A 17,914-nucleotide genomic window follows, 5' to 3' on the forward strand; every position below is an offset into this window, starting at 1 on the left:
AAGAAACTTTTTTTTTTTTTTTTTTTAACGAGAGCAATGGCTCTCCAAGAGTGTGGGGGAAGAAAAGAGGCTTAAAGATACCAAAGCCCTGAGACACAAAGAAACCTCAGGCCCAGGGCCCCTCCTTTCCCCTTCCCCCTTCTCGCCTGAGGATTAGCTCTGGTCTTACTCATGGCTGTCTCAGCACACAGCAGCACATGGTGCAGCAGCAACAGCAGCCACACAACAGTCACCTCAGGGCCTGGCAGATCGCAGCACTGGGGCAGGTTACCAAGGGGAGACACCACCCCTCAGGACACCAAATCATGTTTTCAAAAGTCAGACTGTTGGCAGATGTGACAGGGAACCTGCAGACTGAGCACTGAACTCTGCTGGGATTCAATGGGACATCACAGATTGGGGACTTTTCTCTAGTCCCCAGGCTACCAGAGGAACTGATGGAGCAGGCTGTGAATACAAGCTCTGGACTTCATCGAAGTCCTCCCCGACAGCTGATCTGAGGCTGGCTTTCAGCCAAAGGGCTGTTCACCAACTAATGTTACAAGCAAAGTTCAAAGTCTTAGGATGCACCAGGTTCCCCCAAGTTCCACCTGAACCCCCAGAAGCCCTCTGCAAGAGCCTCCCCTTTTCATTCGTAAGGGAACCTGGTCAAGGATTCTGCACACTTAGGGTGACACATGGGAGGGGAAAGACTGGTTGCAGGTGGCAGATCTGGAATCTGAGGTCTTAGGTGGCTAAGGAAGTAGGCTAAGAGCCACATCCACTGGGCCACAAGGCTCCATCGCTTCTCATGTCTTCTCAGTGCACGATGATCACAGTATATTTTTCACTCTCTAATATTCTGCAGTGCTGCTGTCTGTTTCACTTATTGATGGCACAGTTGTCCCTTGGTATCTATGGGGAATTGGCTCCAAGACCCCACAGATAATGAAATCTGCAAATGCTCTACTCCCTTATGTAAAATGGCATAGTATTTCTATATAAACTTTAAGTATGGGCTGGGGTTTGTGGCTGAGTGGTAGAGCACTCGCCTAGCACATGTGAGGTGCTGGGTTCGAACCTCAGCACCACGTACAAATAAATAAATAAAACAAAAGGTTAAAAAAAAAAAAACTTTAAGTATCCTCTATAGAGTTTAAGTCATCTCTAGACTGCTTATAATACCTAAAAATACAATGTAACTGTTACATAGAAAGTTATTATACTATATTGTTTAGAAAATAATGACAACAAATAAAAGTATTTGTTTAGTTTCAGATGCAGCTGGTTGACTCCACAGGGGCAAAACCTGCAAATGCAGAGGGCCAACTGTATCTTGACAACTGATAGAATTTCTGGTGATCCATATGTGCTCTGTGGGGTTTGAGAAATGACTCCCTCAAAGCCCTGCCACAGGTATCATCGCTTTGCAAAAGCAGTGGAGTGAAGGTGCACAGCAAGTGCTGGCTGACATCAGAGCCCAGGGTGACAAAGTTACACAAGGACATCTCGATCCACCCACAACAGGGCCTTAGCAGGTTGAGGAGTAAAGAATAGGTGAATAGCTAAATGAAAATCAAAATGAACGGTCCTTTCTGTAGGCAGTGCTTTAAAAAAGTATTCAGACTCTAAGTCTAAATTCTTGTGACAAAGGGTATTTCTCATTACAATAATAATTTTAAAAAAAAAAAAAAACCCTCCTGACTATACTGCTAAGGAGAGAGCCAGGTAATTCTCTACCCAAAGCAATCAATCCCACTTCTAGGAATTCACCATAGAAAAAGGAAAACTTATGTTCACACAAAATCTGCACACAAGTGTTTATAGCCACTTTTATTAAAAATCATCAGAAATCATAAACAACCCAAATGTCCTTCAATGATGAAGAAATACAAACTATGGTATATCCATACTGTGAACTACAACTCAGCAATAAAAAGCAATGGACAGTTGATGTACCTGACAACTTAGATGGATCTCAAGGGTATTATGCAGCATGAAGAAACCAGTTTCAAATGATTATATACTAGCCAGACACCGAAGCATCTACCTGTAATCCCAGCAACTTAACAGGGTTAGCAAAAGAACCACAAGTTCAAGGCCAGCCTGGGCAACTTAGCAAGATCCTGTCTCCAAATAAAAACATAAACAACATAGGATGTAGTTAGTAGCAGAGTGCTGGCCTAACATGTGTGAGGCCCTGAGTTTGATCCCCAGCATTATAAAAAGAAAACAAAATGATTACACAATAAATAATTTTGTTCATGTGGCTTTCTGGAAAAAGCAAAACTCTATCTGCCTGCAGAGGGAGAACCTGGGAATTGTCCTGTATCCTATTTGTGGTAGCAATTATAAGGACCTACGATATGTTACAACTCTTAGGACTGCACACCAAAAATAAAAGTTTATTTTACTGTATATGATTTTTTTAATTTCACAAATTCTTTGGCATTTCTCCTACAAAACAATAATATTTTTTTGAATGAGAGCCAATCATAGTGATTTCCTTTTAATTAGTAATGGTGAGATGGCATCTGCCTGTCCCTATCATTTTGGAGTCCTAAGCTGTTATGGACATCCAAATACCTAGAAGCCACCATGAGGCATTGTGGAGAGACAACAGAGAGATAAAGAGAGATGCAGCCTCCTAAATGATCCTGAGCTGTCCAGGAGGCAGCTGTATGTTTGGCCTCAGGGTCCAGAGAGAGACCTGGACCAGAGATATGAACTATAAGGTCATCAGAAAGTCCTTGAAGGAAAGCAGATTGACTGTACAGAGAAGATGTGGTCTTGGGACAAGGTTTCTGAAGGAACAGAGAGGCTAGAACATCCTAACACTGAACTTAGAACTGCAAGCATTCCTCAGAAGGAAAGAGCAGAAATGGCAAGTGCTGCTAAGATGTTAAGATAAAGACAGAAAAGTATCTACTGAATTCAAAAACAAGTACCTTAGCAAGAGGAGGTTCATTGTGGTGGTAGGGATGGGAACTGGAGAGAACAAAAGGGTCAGGGAGGGAAGACAGTCCCAATGCAGAAGAGGGAAGGGAGGGAAGAAAGAATACTGGAGAGAAGCCAGAGAAGAGGACTTTTCTGGATGAAGAAGACTTTAGGCTGTCTAAATACTAAAGGAAAAATCCCGATGAAGGTCCAGGGTAAAGTGGAAAGGAGTTGGCCTAAGCCAGAAGGGCAGAGAAAAAGGGACAGGTAAATGGCAGACAAGTAGGGCAGGGCTGCACTAGGAGCTGCTACATCTTTGCAGTCAAAGGTAGGGACCTGAGCTAAGGATGGGGACGCCATGGTGGGGCAGGGAGAGCAGGTCTGAGAGCACACAACTGTGGACAAGGCAATGATGAAGCCAGGGACAGGTGGGACCTGCTGGGGTCCATAAGAAGCTGCAGTCCACAGGCAGCTGGGGCTGGAGACCACATAGACCCCTGTGACATACAAAAAAAAAAAAAAAAAAAAAAAGTGGCCCTTTTTTGTTTTTGTCCACAACAGCCCCGTGAGGCAGGTGCTACTCTTCAAGGTTTTAGGAGAAGGAACGTGGAAGGCACAGACCTGTCAGAGGCAGAGCCACCGCCGCTTGGCCAATGATCGGTGTTGGTTCTTTTACTTACTTTTCCAGGAAAGAGTCTGACACCAGGCAGACACCTACAGATGTTTGTGAAAGGGAGGAAGGAGAAAGGGCTCCAGTAAAGGGTCAAGTCCTAAGCCCTCATTGGCTAACACCCAGAATAATCAGCTCACCAGGAATTAGCAGTGGCCAGACCCACGGACAACAGGAGTCCCTGCCCTCTCTGCCCAGCCAGCACACCCTCTGAGGCACTGCCTCTCTCCTCCTTCCCAAGATATCTTGGTAGGTGACTCTTTCAGTGACTACCTATCCGTTCATCTCCATTCTTTCCCCATTCCTCTTTCCCTCACCTGTTCTTTATAATTGTTTTCTTCCCATCTATTCTCTTCCTTTCCCATCACGAGATGGGAGAGTGGAAGTAACTTTTGAAATGGTTTTGTGCTCACTGATGACATGCCCAGTTCACCAGTCAAGCCCCAAAAACCCACTCAGCCCTGGCATCCACAGCTGAGGGTCACCTTCCTCAATGCAAGTCTTCCTCATTCACCCAGAACTATCAAGGCTGATCCTGACTCCCAAGACCTGCCTGCCTCTCACCTGCATGGAGCACCCTCCACCCGCTTTTTCATCTCAGGTGGGATTTAACACCCTTTTCCCAGGAGGCCTGCAGGACCATGCAGTTCACAAGGAATTTTCCCAAGCCTGACATTCCTATAGCTTTGGTGGTCTATATCACATGTTGACGTGAGTCATATGATGTATTCAGTTGTTACTTTGCTTTTTATTGTGTTTATGACTTATTTCTCCAAAAAAAATCCTAACAACAAAAGGGATGATTTTCACATTCCTGGAATCATCAGTCTCAATAGAAGTGAAGCTTTCCACCGAGCCAATTCTAACCCCCAGCCCATGTAAAAACCATCACTGACTGGTTATGCAGAACACCATCCAAACTCAGTTTGGATTTTTCCCTGATTTTCTCCATTTGGCACACTTCACTGGATGTCAAAATTGTTCACTTATCTCCAACAGACCAAGCTATGGAGCCCACATCAGAGAGTCAGGCATGAAGGACCAAAACTGTGCACCAAGTTCCAGTCTTGTCGCCCTGTGAGAGGCTGCTACTATGCATCAGTGACACACCAACCTGACTGCACCTTTCTCGTCTTTGAGATGGGCGCCTGGATGTCCATCTCACCCCCTTTCAGGGTTGTGTGAGGATCAGCCAGGCTAACCTACATCCCAGTGCCTTGTAAATTGCACAGACATGCCACGATTCTAATACTGGTCTATTCAGTGATGAATCACTGTCCACAAAAATGCACCCAGTTCTGGGAACAAAAAACCACTCACATCACTGACTATTGTTCTGGACAGGACTGCCCCACAGCTCTCCTCTCCCTACTTCCAGACACATGTGCTCTTGAGCCTGAATGGAAGACCCGGAGGAAGACTGGATAGCCTCACCCACCTCCTGACGCTGGCCACCCAGACACTAGCCACTCAGGTACTGCTGAGTCCTGGTGATTTATGGAAGCTTCAATCAGAAGCCAGCCTGAGCACATATGGCCATGGCTATTATCCAAAAGAAAGGAAGGAGTAATAGATCCTTCCAAGGTGAGTGCTGTCACCTGAAACAAATCCCACCTAGCACCTCCATGAGTGTCAAAAGGCAGCAGTTCCGCATGTGGAGAGTCAGACTCTGCATTCACCATTCCTGTCTCTCCAGATCCATTAATCACAGCTGCTAATGCTGCCACAGCCACGTGGGCCTCAGGAACCTTGCACCTAGCACAGTTTACAACTCTCCCCGCCCTCCCCAAGACTCACCTGCAATTTGTGAAGTTACAATTCATAAGTATCACAGGACAGATTAGGGATGTGGCAAAGGTCTGAGAGACATAGCTCTTGAAGGTTAAAGGCCCACCCTACAAACATGTTTCCATTATTGCAAACATCATATATATATACTTTTCCCTTTTAACATTCTTTGATATATATATATATATATTTTTTTTTTTTTTTTGCTAGAATTTTTTATGTATCGGGGACTATCTTAGGAACTCTGAAGGAAAAGAGGCACTAAGACACCCTCCTGCTCCTGGAGCTTTTCACCTGTCCAGGAGATATAGCCACAGAATAAAATCCAGGGGGACATAGGTAGGGGGAGCATAGTGCACAACTGGGGAGGCCTGGGGGAGAGCCCAGCATGACTGTGTCCTTCCAAGAAGGGAGAGGAAATGGGATATGCACACATAATTTATTCAGGGTTTCAACTGTCATCTCTATGTCATTCTTGGCAATAACTCCAGCTACATACAAAGGAAAAAGTCAGGCTGGCCCTGGGCTTCATGGTTCACCCAGCTCTCCACCAGCTACCCTGATTTAGAGACTGGCTCTCCAAGCAACTCCAATACTTAAAATGGGGAAAACTTCTCCCATCCAAGATGAAACCTTTACCCTTCAACTCAGCAATTAAATATCTAGGAATTTATCTTAAGGAAATAATCAAATACAAGCATGAAGATTTTTTTCTGCAAGTATACATATTACAGCATTATCTGGTTTTGTTGTTGTTGTTTTGTTTTGCTTTGTTTTTTGGCAACTACCTAAATATTCAATGGTTCTTTTATGCATGCATGCATGCGTCTAATGAATATTTATTAGATACCAAGCATGGAACAAATTAGACATTAAAGGAGACGAAGCACTTTCCCTCATGAAATGTGGGGGCAATGGTCACATGGATTGTGGTCCACACACAGACTCAATTACCATGCTATCATTAAAAATGTTGTGCCCTATGCACAGTTAATGACTTGGGAAAGTACTCAGATAAAATATTTTAATATTCATAGATACTAAAATTCTGGTAAGACACAAAAGTGTTAGGAGGCGTTCCCTTGGGTGACGAGAAAAGGAATTTGTATTTTTTTCAATGTGCTTTTCTGTAGTCTACAAACTTATACACACACTCATTTGGTAATGGGATCAGATGTCATTTATCATTTAAGGTTAAACCTTGCCTTGGTCCTTCCCCCATGGAATCTAGCTTTGTCAGTGTAACCTCTTGCCAACAGCATCACCTGATTCCACATACAGTTCACAACTGCTATGTGAAGATGCTGTAGGGTAAGGCATGCAAATGCCAAGAAACATATATTAACTTGAGTGCTAGAAATAGCCTATACTAGTCATCTGTCACAAGGAAAAAAGAAGTTTTTTACTTCTGTCATCACAAAGAAAGATAACATGTTTAATATTTCCAGCTACCTGGTTCAGGCACTACCTACAGGTCATGTTATCAAACCCTGGGGTCATAGTTCTTCCAGCTCATCCATCCTACTTCTACCCTTTCAGGCAAAGCCAACCAATTAATTGTCCCCATCTGTTGGGAGATGAGAGTCTACCTCTTCAAGTAAAAATCAGGGAGAAATGGTCATCTGATAAATGCAGCTCAGAAATGGGAGAGCTACCCTTGGAGGCAATCAGTGACAGGATAGAAGGTACTTTCATTAGACACTCTACAGTAGGAACTTCTGTATGGAAACATCTGGGATGAGGAGACCACTATTTCCTCCAATTCTAAATTGTGATAATTCAGTGCCCCCTCCTTAAAAAAAAGCCATACAAATATTTCTGCACATTTACTATGTGCCAGGCATTGTTTTACAATCTGGAGCTACACCAGTAACAAAACAGACAAAAAAAAAAAAATTCTTTTTGCTCTCCCAGATCAGTGAACCAGCCACTAACTAGTAGAAGACTTTGGAGTTTGGTCTGAATGACGAGGTGCCTAAAGAAGTTTTGGTACAGAGGAGTGACATGATCTGACCCTCATTTTAAAGTAACTTTTTGCTCTGTAGCTAACCACACAAACCTGTTGCCAAGCTGCTGCTTCATGTTAAAATCCACTGAAGGGACCATGTCTAGTTCTTTAACCTTTTCCTATTTCCCTGCTAATGCCCATGTTAAGGTAAAGAGGAAGCCTGCACGTCCTTAGACATCAAGACTTAACCATAAATGGCTGCTAAAAAGTGTAGGGTTAGCACAATAACTATAGACAGACAATGGAGCAGAGAGCCCAGAAACATACCCTGTCTGTGTAAATGATACAGAAAGAGCCCTGAACAGTGTGCTGTACCCCTCAACTTGGATACCCCCCAACCTCCTGACCTTGACTGCTTCTCAGGGAGTCTACCCTAAGCCCTTCCAACTGCACACAGTGTGCCTAGAGAAATAGCAATAATGACTCTCAAAAAGAGGTCTCCTCCTAATTATTCACAAGGGTTGAAAGCCAGGTTTTCGGAGTATAGCACCTTTAATGATATTGCATTTTGCTGTTATTTAATGAAATTACAGAAATAGGAGACAGAGCATTGTTTAAACCAGTAGTCTCAATCCTAGTATCACCACCTAGTCATGAGGACTGTTTCCACTGATTCTGTGCTAAAATTGTAATGAGGGGAAGGTTGGAGAAGGTGACCTTGAATCATAGATAAAACAGGCACAGAAGTGATATAAAATATAACTGTTATAAACATCTTTATTCAAAATTGTAGCCAGTGAATGGCTACAATTGTTACAGAGGAATGAACCTTGTCCCCATTCTCTCCTCCAAGGACCCACCTCTCAGAGTCACCCACCTGCTTTAAGTATGTAAGTTCTAGTCATTCAAGCTCCAGGGCACTTGTCCATCAATTTATTTGCTATAAAGTCCAAACCCCCTTCAGATTTAAGGGACCAGTCAGAAGTTGCCTTGGTTATTTTCCATTCTGAGAACTTTTAAAAATCTTGGGTTTGTCTCATATAATCTTGGTTAAGACTCTGGCACTTCATTCCCTACCATAAAAATCAGGCATGAAGAAGCAGACTAGTCTATCAATGCTAAAGAAGCTTTCTTCTCATTTATTTTCTAATAATGCTAAAAAATATTTGATACAGTGCTCAAGAAATTTATTTGCTTCCTCTTTTCCAAATCCAAGGATAGTTTTCTACATCGAATTGCATTATTAACATTGTTCCTTTTCAACTTATTCAAAAATGTTAAGTCCCGCCCCCAACATTAAGTTCTAAACATTTTTCCTTGGAATCTAACTTTTAACTTCTAAGTTACAAACTAATTAGCAAGGAGAAATTATGTTCCCAAGTTGTAAATGGATACAATGTAGATTCCATTTGTTACTCTATATCTCTAAAAATAGAAAAACTACTAGGTAGGTATTCTTACTGATTCATAGCAATTTAAAATTTTTGCTTTCAAAAATGGTCCATCTTTATCCTCCTCAATAGTTAACATACAAATGGGTTCATCTGACCATAAAAAAAATCAAAAGTTGACTGCAATAATAAGGGCTATATTTTCATATAGCCTTATATTTTCATATACATTACAGCATGCCTGCTGTTCACTGTCTCCTGGGATGCTCTTTAGAGGCATACTGAAGATGAAGGTGAAGCTGGCTTACTAGGAAAGAGGTAAGAGCCTGCTGTGGTAGGGCTGGGGTTGTGGCTCAGCGGTAGAGCACTCACCTAGCATGTGCGAGGCACTGGGTTCAATCCTCGGCACCACATAAAAAATAAATAAATGAAATAAAGGCATCATGTCCAACTAAAAAAAAAAATATTTTAAAAAAAAGATCCTGCTGTGGCCATGCCAGGCAAGTCACGGGCTCTAATAGCCACTGAGAAACTCAATGCCTTTAGGTTGGTATAATTTATTGTATCTTAGCCACATCTAGATTTAGAGATTTTAAAAATGCAGATGTCTACACTAATAGTTATAGTATTAGTTCTACCTTAGCATGTCCTTCACTAACCTAACAGTTTATATAACTGGCAGTTACTGACTTCATCCTGGGAGATGACTGAGCCTGGAAAGACAATCTGACCATAAACAGTCTGATGCCTACACTTGTCTTTCTAAGATCCTAAGGAGAACATGATCATCAGAGTGGGAAGAAAAAATGTCCATAGAGAAAGGACAAAAAACTCGCTGATGGTTAACCATACCAGCTGTAGAGAAAACGCTCAGTGATGCTTAATGGAAAAGCCCTGATCCCAAAGGGAACACTGAAATTCAAAGTAAGATTTTAGCTCTTTTTATTTAAAAAAAAAAAAATGTTTTTCAACATATGCAAAACCATAGAAAATATTATAAGACCCCTCCCCATATACCCACATTACAACTTTAACTCATGATCCACCTTGTTCCATGAATACTTAGGGAAAGATGTAAGAGTATCAATTGTTGCTCAGTTTAAGGGTTTTTGTTGTGTTGTTTTGTTTTGTTGTGTTTTTGTTTTGGGGAATTTTTTAACAAGTTACTTGACCTCATTTAAGGAAGTAGAGGGAAATCAATAGACCTAAACTACCACAGAAAATAGCATTTTGACTGGATATTATAAGGTTACCAAGACAAGAATCTTACACAAACATTGTACTCTAGTTAATAAATCAATTTAAGTTTTTATACATAGGATACTGGGACATACTGAGTTAAACACAACCACAATACTACTATCACAACTTTAAAATTAATTTTAATATAAAATGCCAATCACTGTTTCAAAGTTTCCCGATCAACTCATATATTTATTAAACACATACACTCAATGTGTGTGTTTGAATCAGTATCAGTATTCAATTAGAACCACACATTGTCATTGGTTGATATGTCTCAAATCAAATCTCTTTTTTTAGACCTGGTCTTGGCCTTTTGCCCAGGCTGGACTTGAACTCAAGATCTTCCTACCTCAGCCTCTCCTTTAGCTGGGACTACAAGCATGCATGCCCAGTTTCAAATCTCTTTTCATCTGCTATTTCCTTCTGTTCTTTTTTTAAAACTTTTTTTAATATTTATTTTTCAGTTTTATGTGGACACAATATCTTTATCTTATTTTTATGTGGTGCCGAGGATAGAACCCAGTGCTAATGCATGCCAGGCGAGCACGCTAAAACACTTGAGCCACATCCCAAGCCCCTCTTTTTTTTTTCTTTGCAATTTATTTGTTGGAGAAATGTTATTTCCCATAATCGAGAGTTTGCTGATTACATCCCTATGATAAGGCTTGATATTCACTATGACTTAATTGTCCCTATTTCTTTCTTCATCAGTTCAGAAAAAGCCCTAGAAACATTCCCCACCTCCCCCTTTTCCCAACCCCAGAAAAGTCTGAATGTCTCTGTAAAGGAACAAATGCTGACAAACAGAGTCTCTGCAAATGACCTGCAGAGGTGGACCCAGCTATGCTGATTAGAAAGGCAGTTTTCAGTCAGGGGACCTTGCCAAGTCAGCCACAGCCAACAGGAGTAGACCTCAAGATAAGATGTGGAGGTTGTGAGAAGCGGTGGCTGTCCTCTGTCTTAAGAAAGAAAAGTTCCCAAGTGTTCAGAAGTTTCATCATTAGAAAGAAATAAACCACGAGAAGAAAGGAGTGTGGGGGAGGGGTGTTCCTGGGTTGGCCTCAGCATGTTAATCAGTTTTAAAGCTGCCACCAGTAAGAACTAGCATTTCAGTCTGGCGGGGGAGGGCAAAGACAGTCCCCTTGTTTTCCAGAGGGACTCAGGTTGGACTCTTAAGACAAAAGGCACAGACACAGAGCGTCAACCCTGGAAGGACTTAACAGAGCTGAGCCATTTAAATCATAGCCCTGTGACAGGCAGCCACCTTCACCCCACCCCCACCCTCACAGACAGCATGTGCTCTGCTGGTTTTCTAATAATGGGACACAGTTGGCTACAGGCTTTGGAGGAAAAAAAAAAAAAAAAAGACTTGACCTTAAGTCCCAGCTCTTTCACTTAAAGCAATATGACCTTAGACCTGCTTAACCTAGCTGTTCCTCAGTTTCCTCATCTGTTAACTGAGGATTTCTCTTCTGTCTGCCTGCTAGAGTTGTTATGGGGATACATGAAGTTTCATAGGGGGGCCTACAGTACAGTCCCCAGAACAAGCTCATTAAATGCTATTCCTGACCCCCACAAAGATTGCTACCAGTCGGTTCCAACCCAGATCCTTGCAAGGAGCCATGACAGCACCTGCTGGGTGTCTGGCTGGGTTACCAACAAGATCTGTGGCCATGCATGAAACAAAGCCAACTGACCCATAAAGGGTTCAATCCCATGATCCTGATCTCAATAGCAAGGCTCCAACCAACTGAGCTAATTACAGTGAAGTCAAATTCGACTCTACTTATACCAAGATACTCTTAGCAATTCATACAACATTCTTAAACAGCATTGTCCTAAGATGCTATGACACGACACACTTGCCAAGTTTACTAATGATCTCATCTTTTAAAAATCTTAATGTAATGTAGCAAACAGATGTGTCCCTTAAGAGGATTAAGGTGGAAATTCATTAGTGCAATAATACCAGTGGATTTGTGTTCTAAAACTAACACCAATCAATCAACTTAGTGCACACCCTGTCTTAGCACTACTTAGCTTCTAGAGGCAACATAGAGAATAGGGCAGCTGGGTCTTCATCCTCAAGGAAGCTATCTGCAAACATAAGAAACAGTGAGAAACCCTGAACTGAGTGACTTAGCTACATCACCTGTAATAGGTGCTGCTCAGACTGTAGCGTGCACAAGTATCACCAAAGTATCTTGGTAAAATGCATGTTCTGATTCAGCAGGTCAAGGAAGGTCAGAGAGTGTGCAGTTCTAATAAAGGCCCAGATGATGCCCAACCCACACTCCATATAGCAGGAAGATCTAATCCTCACTGTCAAGGGTTAGTTTACAGATGGGATAGCGGAGGCAACAAGGCAACCACCAAAACAAAGGTAGTGAGAAAGGAACAATCAGGGAACATTCAAGTCTTATCCAATGAGGATGCATGCTGGAATGTGGACAGCTGCCTAAAAGGAGAACATTTAAGACACAAAAGTAGAGTCATTAAGAGCTTAGATCTGATGTCAGAAGCCAAAAACTCTACAACTTCAAACTGTGTGACCAAGTGGCTTCCTTCCAGTCTTGGTCTCTCTTGGTATGACATGCAATATCACCAGTACCTGGCCCAGGGATGGTTATGGGGTTGGTGAGTAGACACATGTCTAGAATAGTCCCTGACTCAGACAAATGCCTAGGACACAGTAGCTATTATAACTAGTCTCTCTAACCTACAGCAGGCAATGAAACATTTTCTGAATTAAATTACAACATCATTTTTAAAACTTACTGTTTTGACATGTATGGTAATAGTCATCACTTTGTAAAAAAAAAAAAAAAAAATCTACAATTCTACAATCCCAGTTTTTTCCATCAAAGAGGAAAAAAGATAATCCTTGGATCCTTGGATCCTTAAATTCCTTTAGCATCAGACAATCCAAAACACATTTTATGCTTTAAAATGCCCATTATGCTATTAATTCTGCTGCAATGTTTTTTTTTAAATTAGAAGTCCTATAATTACAACTTTTCTTTAAAATCATTAAGCCAGAAATAAACACCTAATTATGCATCACTTGAAGATAAAAACAAAAGGCTTCACTAACTGCAGCCAAAACATAACCACCAAAATGAACATCTCTCCTGTTTTAACCATTTTTATTACCAAACTAATGATTTATTTAATCATCTTGCCTGGAACTACTATGAAAAGCTGGTAGGGGTTTTTTGTTCTTTGGTTGGTTTGATTTTGTTTGTTTCCCCAGCTCTGTCAGCTGGTGGGGCCGGGGTGGGGGGTAGGAAGGAGATAAAGCATAATAAGTATAATACATTGTTTTTGTCCAACTATTTGACAATAGTTTTGTTTAATGAATAACTTCTAATGAAATCAGCAGAGATCAGTAACATTAATAGATCATTAGTTAAGATGTCCAGGCTCAAGCTTCAGCCAGAAAGGTCTTAGAGGTTGTCCAGTTCAACGGCTCCCAGGACAAGAGAATCCCTATACCAGCTTTAAAAATTAAGTTCCTCTGGGGTGACTTTTTCCAGGTTGGTTACCAGTGTGTGTGAAAACTCATCCAGCCACACACTAATGCACTGTACTTTTCTGTGAGGATTGGGGGAATCTACTTCAATCATAAGTTACTCCCTCAGAGACTTAAACATGCAGGACAGCTGAGAACACTGCACGTTCCATGCTCATGCTGTCCCCTTTCCACCACCCAGAGTGCCCTCCCCCCACCCAAAGCAACTCCCCATCTTGCCAAGGTCAAAGTCGGTGGATCTGGGAGAAACGTTCTCTGTAGCCCCAGAGAGCTTACTTGTGGCAGGCCTCTGGAATAACAGCTAGTCCACTCTCATGGTAAGCTAATTCGCAGAAGTGCTGGTAATATAAGTTCCCACCTCTGACTATGAACTCTACCAGACCAGGAATTCTGCAAGCTCTTACTCATGCTTCTAACATTCACCTGCCCTCAGGCCAAAAGGCCAGGCACACAAAGGTGATTGGGTGAACAGCCCAAGGTAATGGATCTGAAGACCCAGAAGGTACAGTTTCTGCCTACGGCCAGACAGCTAGTCCTGGGAGTGAAGAGTCTAACCAGGGCTTGCCTGGTTAGACTCTTTAGCTCCCTACTCTAAGCAGAGAAACTAGGTCATTTAAGTGAATTTCCTCATCTCTAAGGTGGAGAAAACAAAAGTCCCTACTGTTTGGAGCTGTGTAGTATTAAATGAGATCATGCACTGAGAGCCCTAGTGGAGCACATGCAGGGATGACAAGTGCTTAAAACTCACGAGCTCTTTGTACCATAGGTGGATCATTCAATTTTAAGATTTCTGCTGGAGCCAGGGACAGTGGTACACCCCCATATCCCAGCAACTTGGGAGGCTGAGACAAGAGGGTTGCAAATTCAAAGCCAGCCTCAGCAACTTAGTAAGACCCAGTCTCAAAGTAAAAAATAAAAAGGGCTGGGGATGTGGCTCAGTGGTTAAGCACCTCTGAGTTTAATCCCCTGTACCAAAAAATAAAAAATAAAATAGAGGGGCTGAGGCTGGGGCTCAGAGGCAGAGCGCTCACCTGGCATGCGTGAGGCACTGGGTTCGATCCTCAGCACCACATAAAATAAAAATAAAATTATTGTGTCCACCTATAATTTAAAAATAAATATTTTTTAAAAAAATAAAATAGAAAGGGCTGTAGATGTAGCTCAGTGTTAAAAAGTGCCTCTGGGTTAAATCCTCAATACAAAAATAAATAAATAAATAAATAAATTTCCTGGAAATTAAAGATAAGAATGTGCACTTAGCTACATAAATGCCCTAAATTCTGCTCTTGAATGGGAAAAATAATACAAATCATATGAATATGCTCCAGGAGTTTTTGCTCAAAAGATTCTGAGATTGAGGCTGGCAGGCCCTCAAGACAAGAGTTAAGGGTCTCTGTAAGATATCTTCTGGTTCTGTTTGTCCCACAATGGACAACTTAGAAAATTCTGTGAGCCAGTGCAACTGCTATCCTGTGGCTTCTGGTGGGGGGTGGGGAGGAGGGGTACACCAGGATTTCCTCCTACCATGCCAGGAACACTGGATCAAGACCGGGGCTCTTGCATGGAAACATAAAAATATACTTCAGTTTGCAGCTTGAAAGGTCAACCCATGTATATAGGGTATGAAATCCAAGGAAACCACTTCAAGGTCACAAGGCCACAATTATGAGTCTTCTGTGGTTTCAACAAAAGATCACTGTAATCAGAGACCATAATGAATGGAATAATCATGATGTAGAAGAAACTGAAAACTTTTAACTGAATCCACAGATTGAGAAGAACCAAAGAATTTACTAAAATGATTCTGATAAGCTGAACCCATAATACAGCATTCTGTCCCTCTGTCTCCCCAATCCAGGTGTTTTTAATGGCCAGAAAGGTTTTCATGTACAATAAGTATAACCATCCTGCACCAATAAGAGAATAAGATGGAACTGCCCCAGTTCTCATTCCTGAAAAGGGATTGCTAGTTAAGTGGGGTAGAGGAAGTACTGGTATACTAATAGAAGGGGTAAACATCACTGTCAAAGTCCATTGATTTCCAGAAACAACCTCCTCTTGTACTTCCAAAGCAGGTGAACACCATACAGAAAATATGAAGAATTTTTCAAAATCACTTTTGTTCTTCTTGGCATCAAGGGTTATCTTGCCACATATTTGTCAATGTTGATCTTCAAGGAACAAATCATCTCCAAGCTTTGACATGAACCCTACGCAGAAAATATAACGAAGTGGTAATTCTTCAAGGTGCAGTAAATTTATTTAAGTGGGAGGATTTCTCTGGGTAACTAAATGATTAGCTTTCAATACCCTACTCTTTAGAACAATCACTTCACAAGACGCTGTCTTCCTTCAAAGAGTTTTAAAAAGAAGAATGAAAGAAAACTCTCTAACGAGTGGACTGAGAAGCCATTCTTCCCAGGGGACACTCATTTGGGGCTCGGAGGCTAAGGCTTTGTGCGCGCGCCGCCCCCCACACCGCACCCCCACCCCTCCTCCCACAGAGACCGCTCCTCCAAGGTTTCCAAGGCCACCTGCTTCTCAGAAGAAAAAGGGGATACAGTGTACGCTACCGCAGTGCGCGGTGGGCGTCCTCGCCGCTGCCCCCCCCCGAGGCAAAGAAGGGGAGGTGTCCCCGGGAAGCATGCTTTGTCGCGAGGGTCGCGAGGGTCGCGAGGGTCGCGAGGCCGCCCGCAGCTCCCCAGAGGCCCAAGAGAGGTTTTGTCTCCGGCGTCGCCCAGAGCTCTCCCCTAGGTTCTTTCCGCGCCTTCTCCAGGGCCAAACACAGGCATCCGAACCCCACCCTGCCCACCCCACCGATCTAACGGCCCGCAACTGGGAACCTTCTCCATCCCGCCTCCGGCCATCACCGCACCTGCTCGGCCGCACCGGCCCCCAGCTCTGAGCCAGAGCATGGGGCTGTCCTTCCCGCCCGCCCAGGAGGATTTCGCTCCAGCCCGCGGGTACCCCGAGCCCCTCTGCTTAAAGTGGAGAGGGATCTGCGCTAGGGCGCTTGTCCCCGGGGGCCGCGCCCAGTCAAGCCCGCCTGCGGCGCCCACACCCCCGCGCGCACCGCGGCAGGGGCTGAGTCCAGGGGACCTGGCTTGCCCCACCGGGTCGTACCTTGTGTGGCGCCCTTAGCAGCCGATGGACCCCGGCCAGCTGGGTGCCGAGCGCGAGGTCCTCGCGGAACGTGAACAGCGGCGGCCGGCTGGGCTCGGGGAAGTTGGTACTGTTGAAAGGGTCGGTGTCGTCCAAGAACTGCACCCGGCAAGCCAGCGTGGCCATGATGCATCCCTGCCGCGGGGGGCACGGGCCCCGGGGTCAGCGGGGCCGCGGGCCGGGACACCCGATCGCTCAGCGTAGGGGAGGCCGCAGCCGCCGCTCGCTGGCTCGCGGGCTCGCAGGCTCCGGCGCGCCGGGCTGCAGCCCGGGCTCCGGCCGCGGGGGGCGGGGCGGGGGCGGGGCCGGCGCGCCCCCTCCTTTCCCCTCTTGCTCCGGCTCCTCCCCTCCTGTGTTCCCTGCTGCACCCTGCGCGGGACCCGACAGCCCAGAGCCACCCGACCCTTACTGCTTGGACAAGTAAAGGGAGGAGGATTCTCTCTGCATCCGCAGCCCAGCGCTAAGCCGGGCCGCAACGGCAGGCCGGAACGCACAGCCGGCAGACTGCTTTGCACGTGGCCCCCCAGTTTTGGCCCCAGCTACAGCCCCTTGGATCCCTGAGAACAGGGTTTGGGAGACAGGGCCGCCCTCCGGCTTTTTCCCCACCTGGGGCCGGGGGGGCGGTAACCCTTAACAGATGAAAGTGGCAGCGGCCGGCTTCTTGCCGCCCGGATTCGTGAAAGCCCAGCTGAGCACCAGGGGGTGAGGGAATCGCCTCCGAGCACCGGGAGCCCAGATGTGGGCTTCCGGGAGGTTTTTCTCGGGGAGAAGGAAGGCTAGAGGAGAGAGTAGAGCCGGGGACTCCAGGCAGCTCTTCTCAGACGACAAGCCTTGGGGAAACCCAGGGGCACAAGGAGAGAGGCCTGGAGGGCTGCGAGACTCGGCGCAGGGCCTGGCCGGGGTACGCTAATTGGGCTGTGCATCATCACCGCATCCCTCCCCAGTTAGGTCTCTGAAAGCCTTAACTGGGCCTTTTGGAGCCAGGGCAAGGCGTGAGCTTCCGGTGAGGTCTCGGGATTGCGGACAGTGGCGGAGAACCCGGGATCCCCTCGCAATCTAGGGACTTAGAGGGAAACCTCCTCCAGCGAGGAGGCGCTGCCTTGCTCGGCTCTCCTCGCTGCTCACGGGCGACCCCCTTTGTTTCCAGTGAGAATTAACGGCTCTCTCCATTCCCAGGCTCTAGCTCAACATCCAATCACTATTAACACCTACGTCTCTATGAAACAGCTCCATACGAAACCCTTATCTCATACTTAAAAGCC

At 44.5% G+C, this 17,914-nt stretch overlaps 1 protein-coding gene across 9 annotated transcripts in view; it reads right to left on the reverse strand.

Annotated features, from left to right (window-relative positions):
- The window catches only part of Fhod3 (formin homology 2 domain containing 3), a 425,688-nt gene extending 408,806 nt beyond the window's left edge, over positions 1 to 16,882 (reverse strand). For all 9 annotated transcript variants that reach the window (XM_076837398.2, XM_076837397.2, XM_076837399.2 and 6 more), the window contains exon 1: positions 16,614 to 16,882. In XM_076837398.2, the coding sequence (XP_076693513.1) occupies positions 16,614 to 16,778 (165 nt within the window). In that variant the 5' untranslated portion in view covers positions 16,779 to 16,882. The remainder of the gene's footprint in view (positions 1 to 16,613) is intronic.
- Between the last annotated feature and the right edge of the window lie 1,032 nt (positions 16,883 to 17,914).

Source organism: Callospermophilus lateralis, chromosome 17 (genome assembly GCF_048772815.1).
Source record: "Callospermophilus lateralis isolate mCalLat2 chromosome 17, mCalLat2.hap1, whole genome shotgun sequence".
Classification (NCBI taxonomy): Eukaryota; Metazoa; Chordata; class Mammalia; order Rodentia; family Sciuridae; genus Callospermophilus; species Callospermophilus lateralis.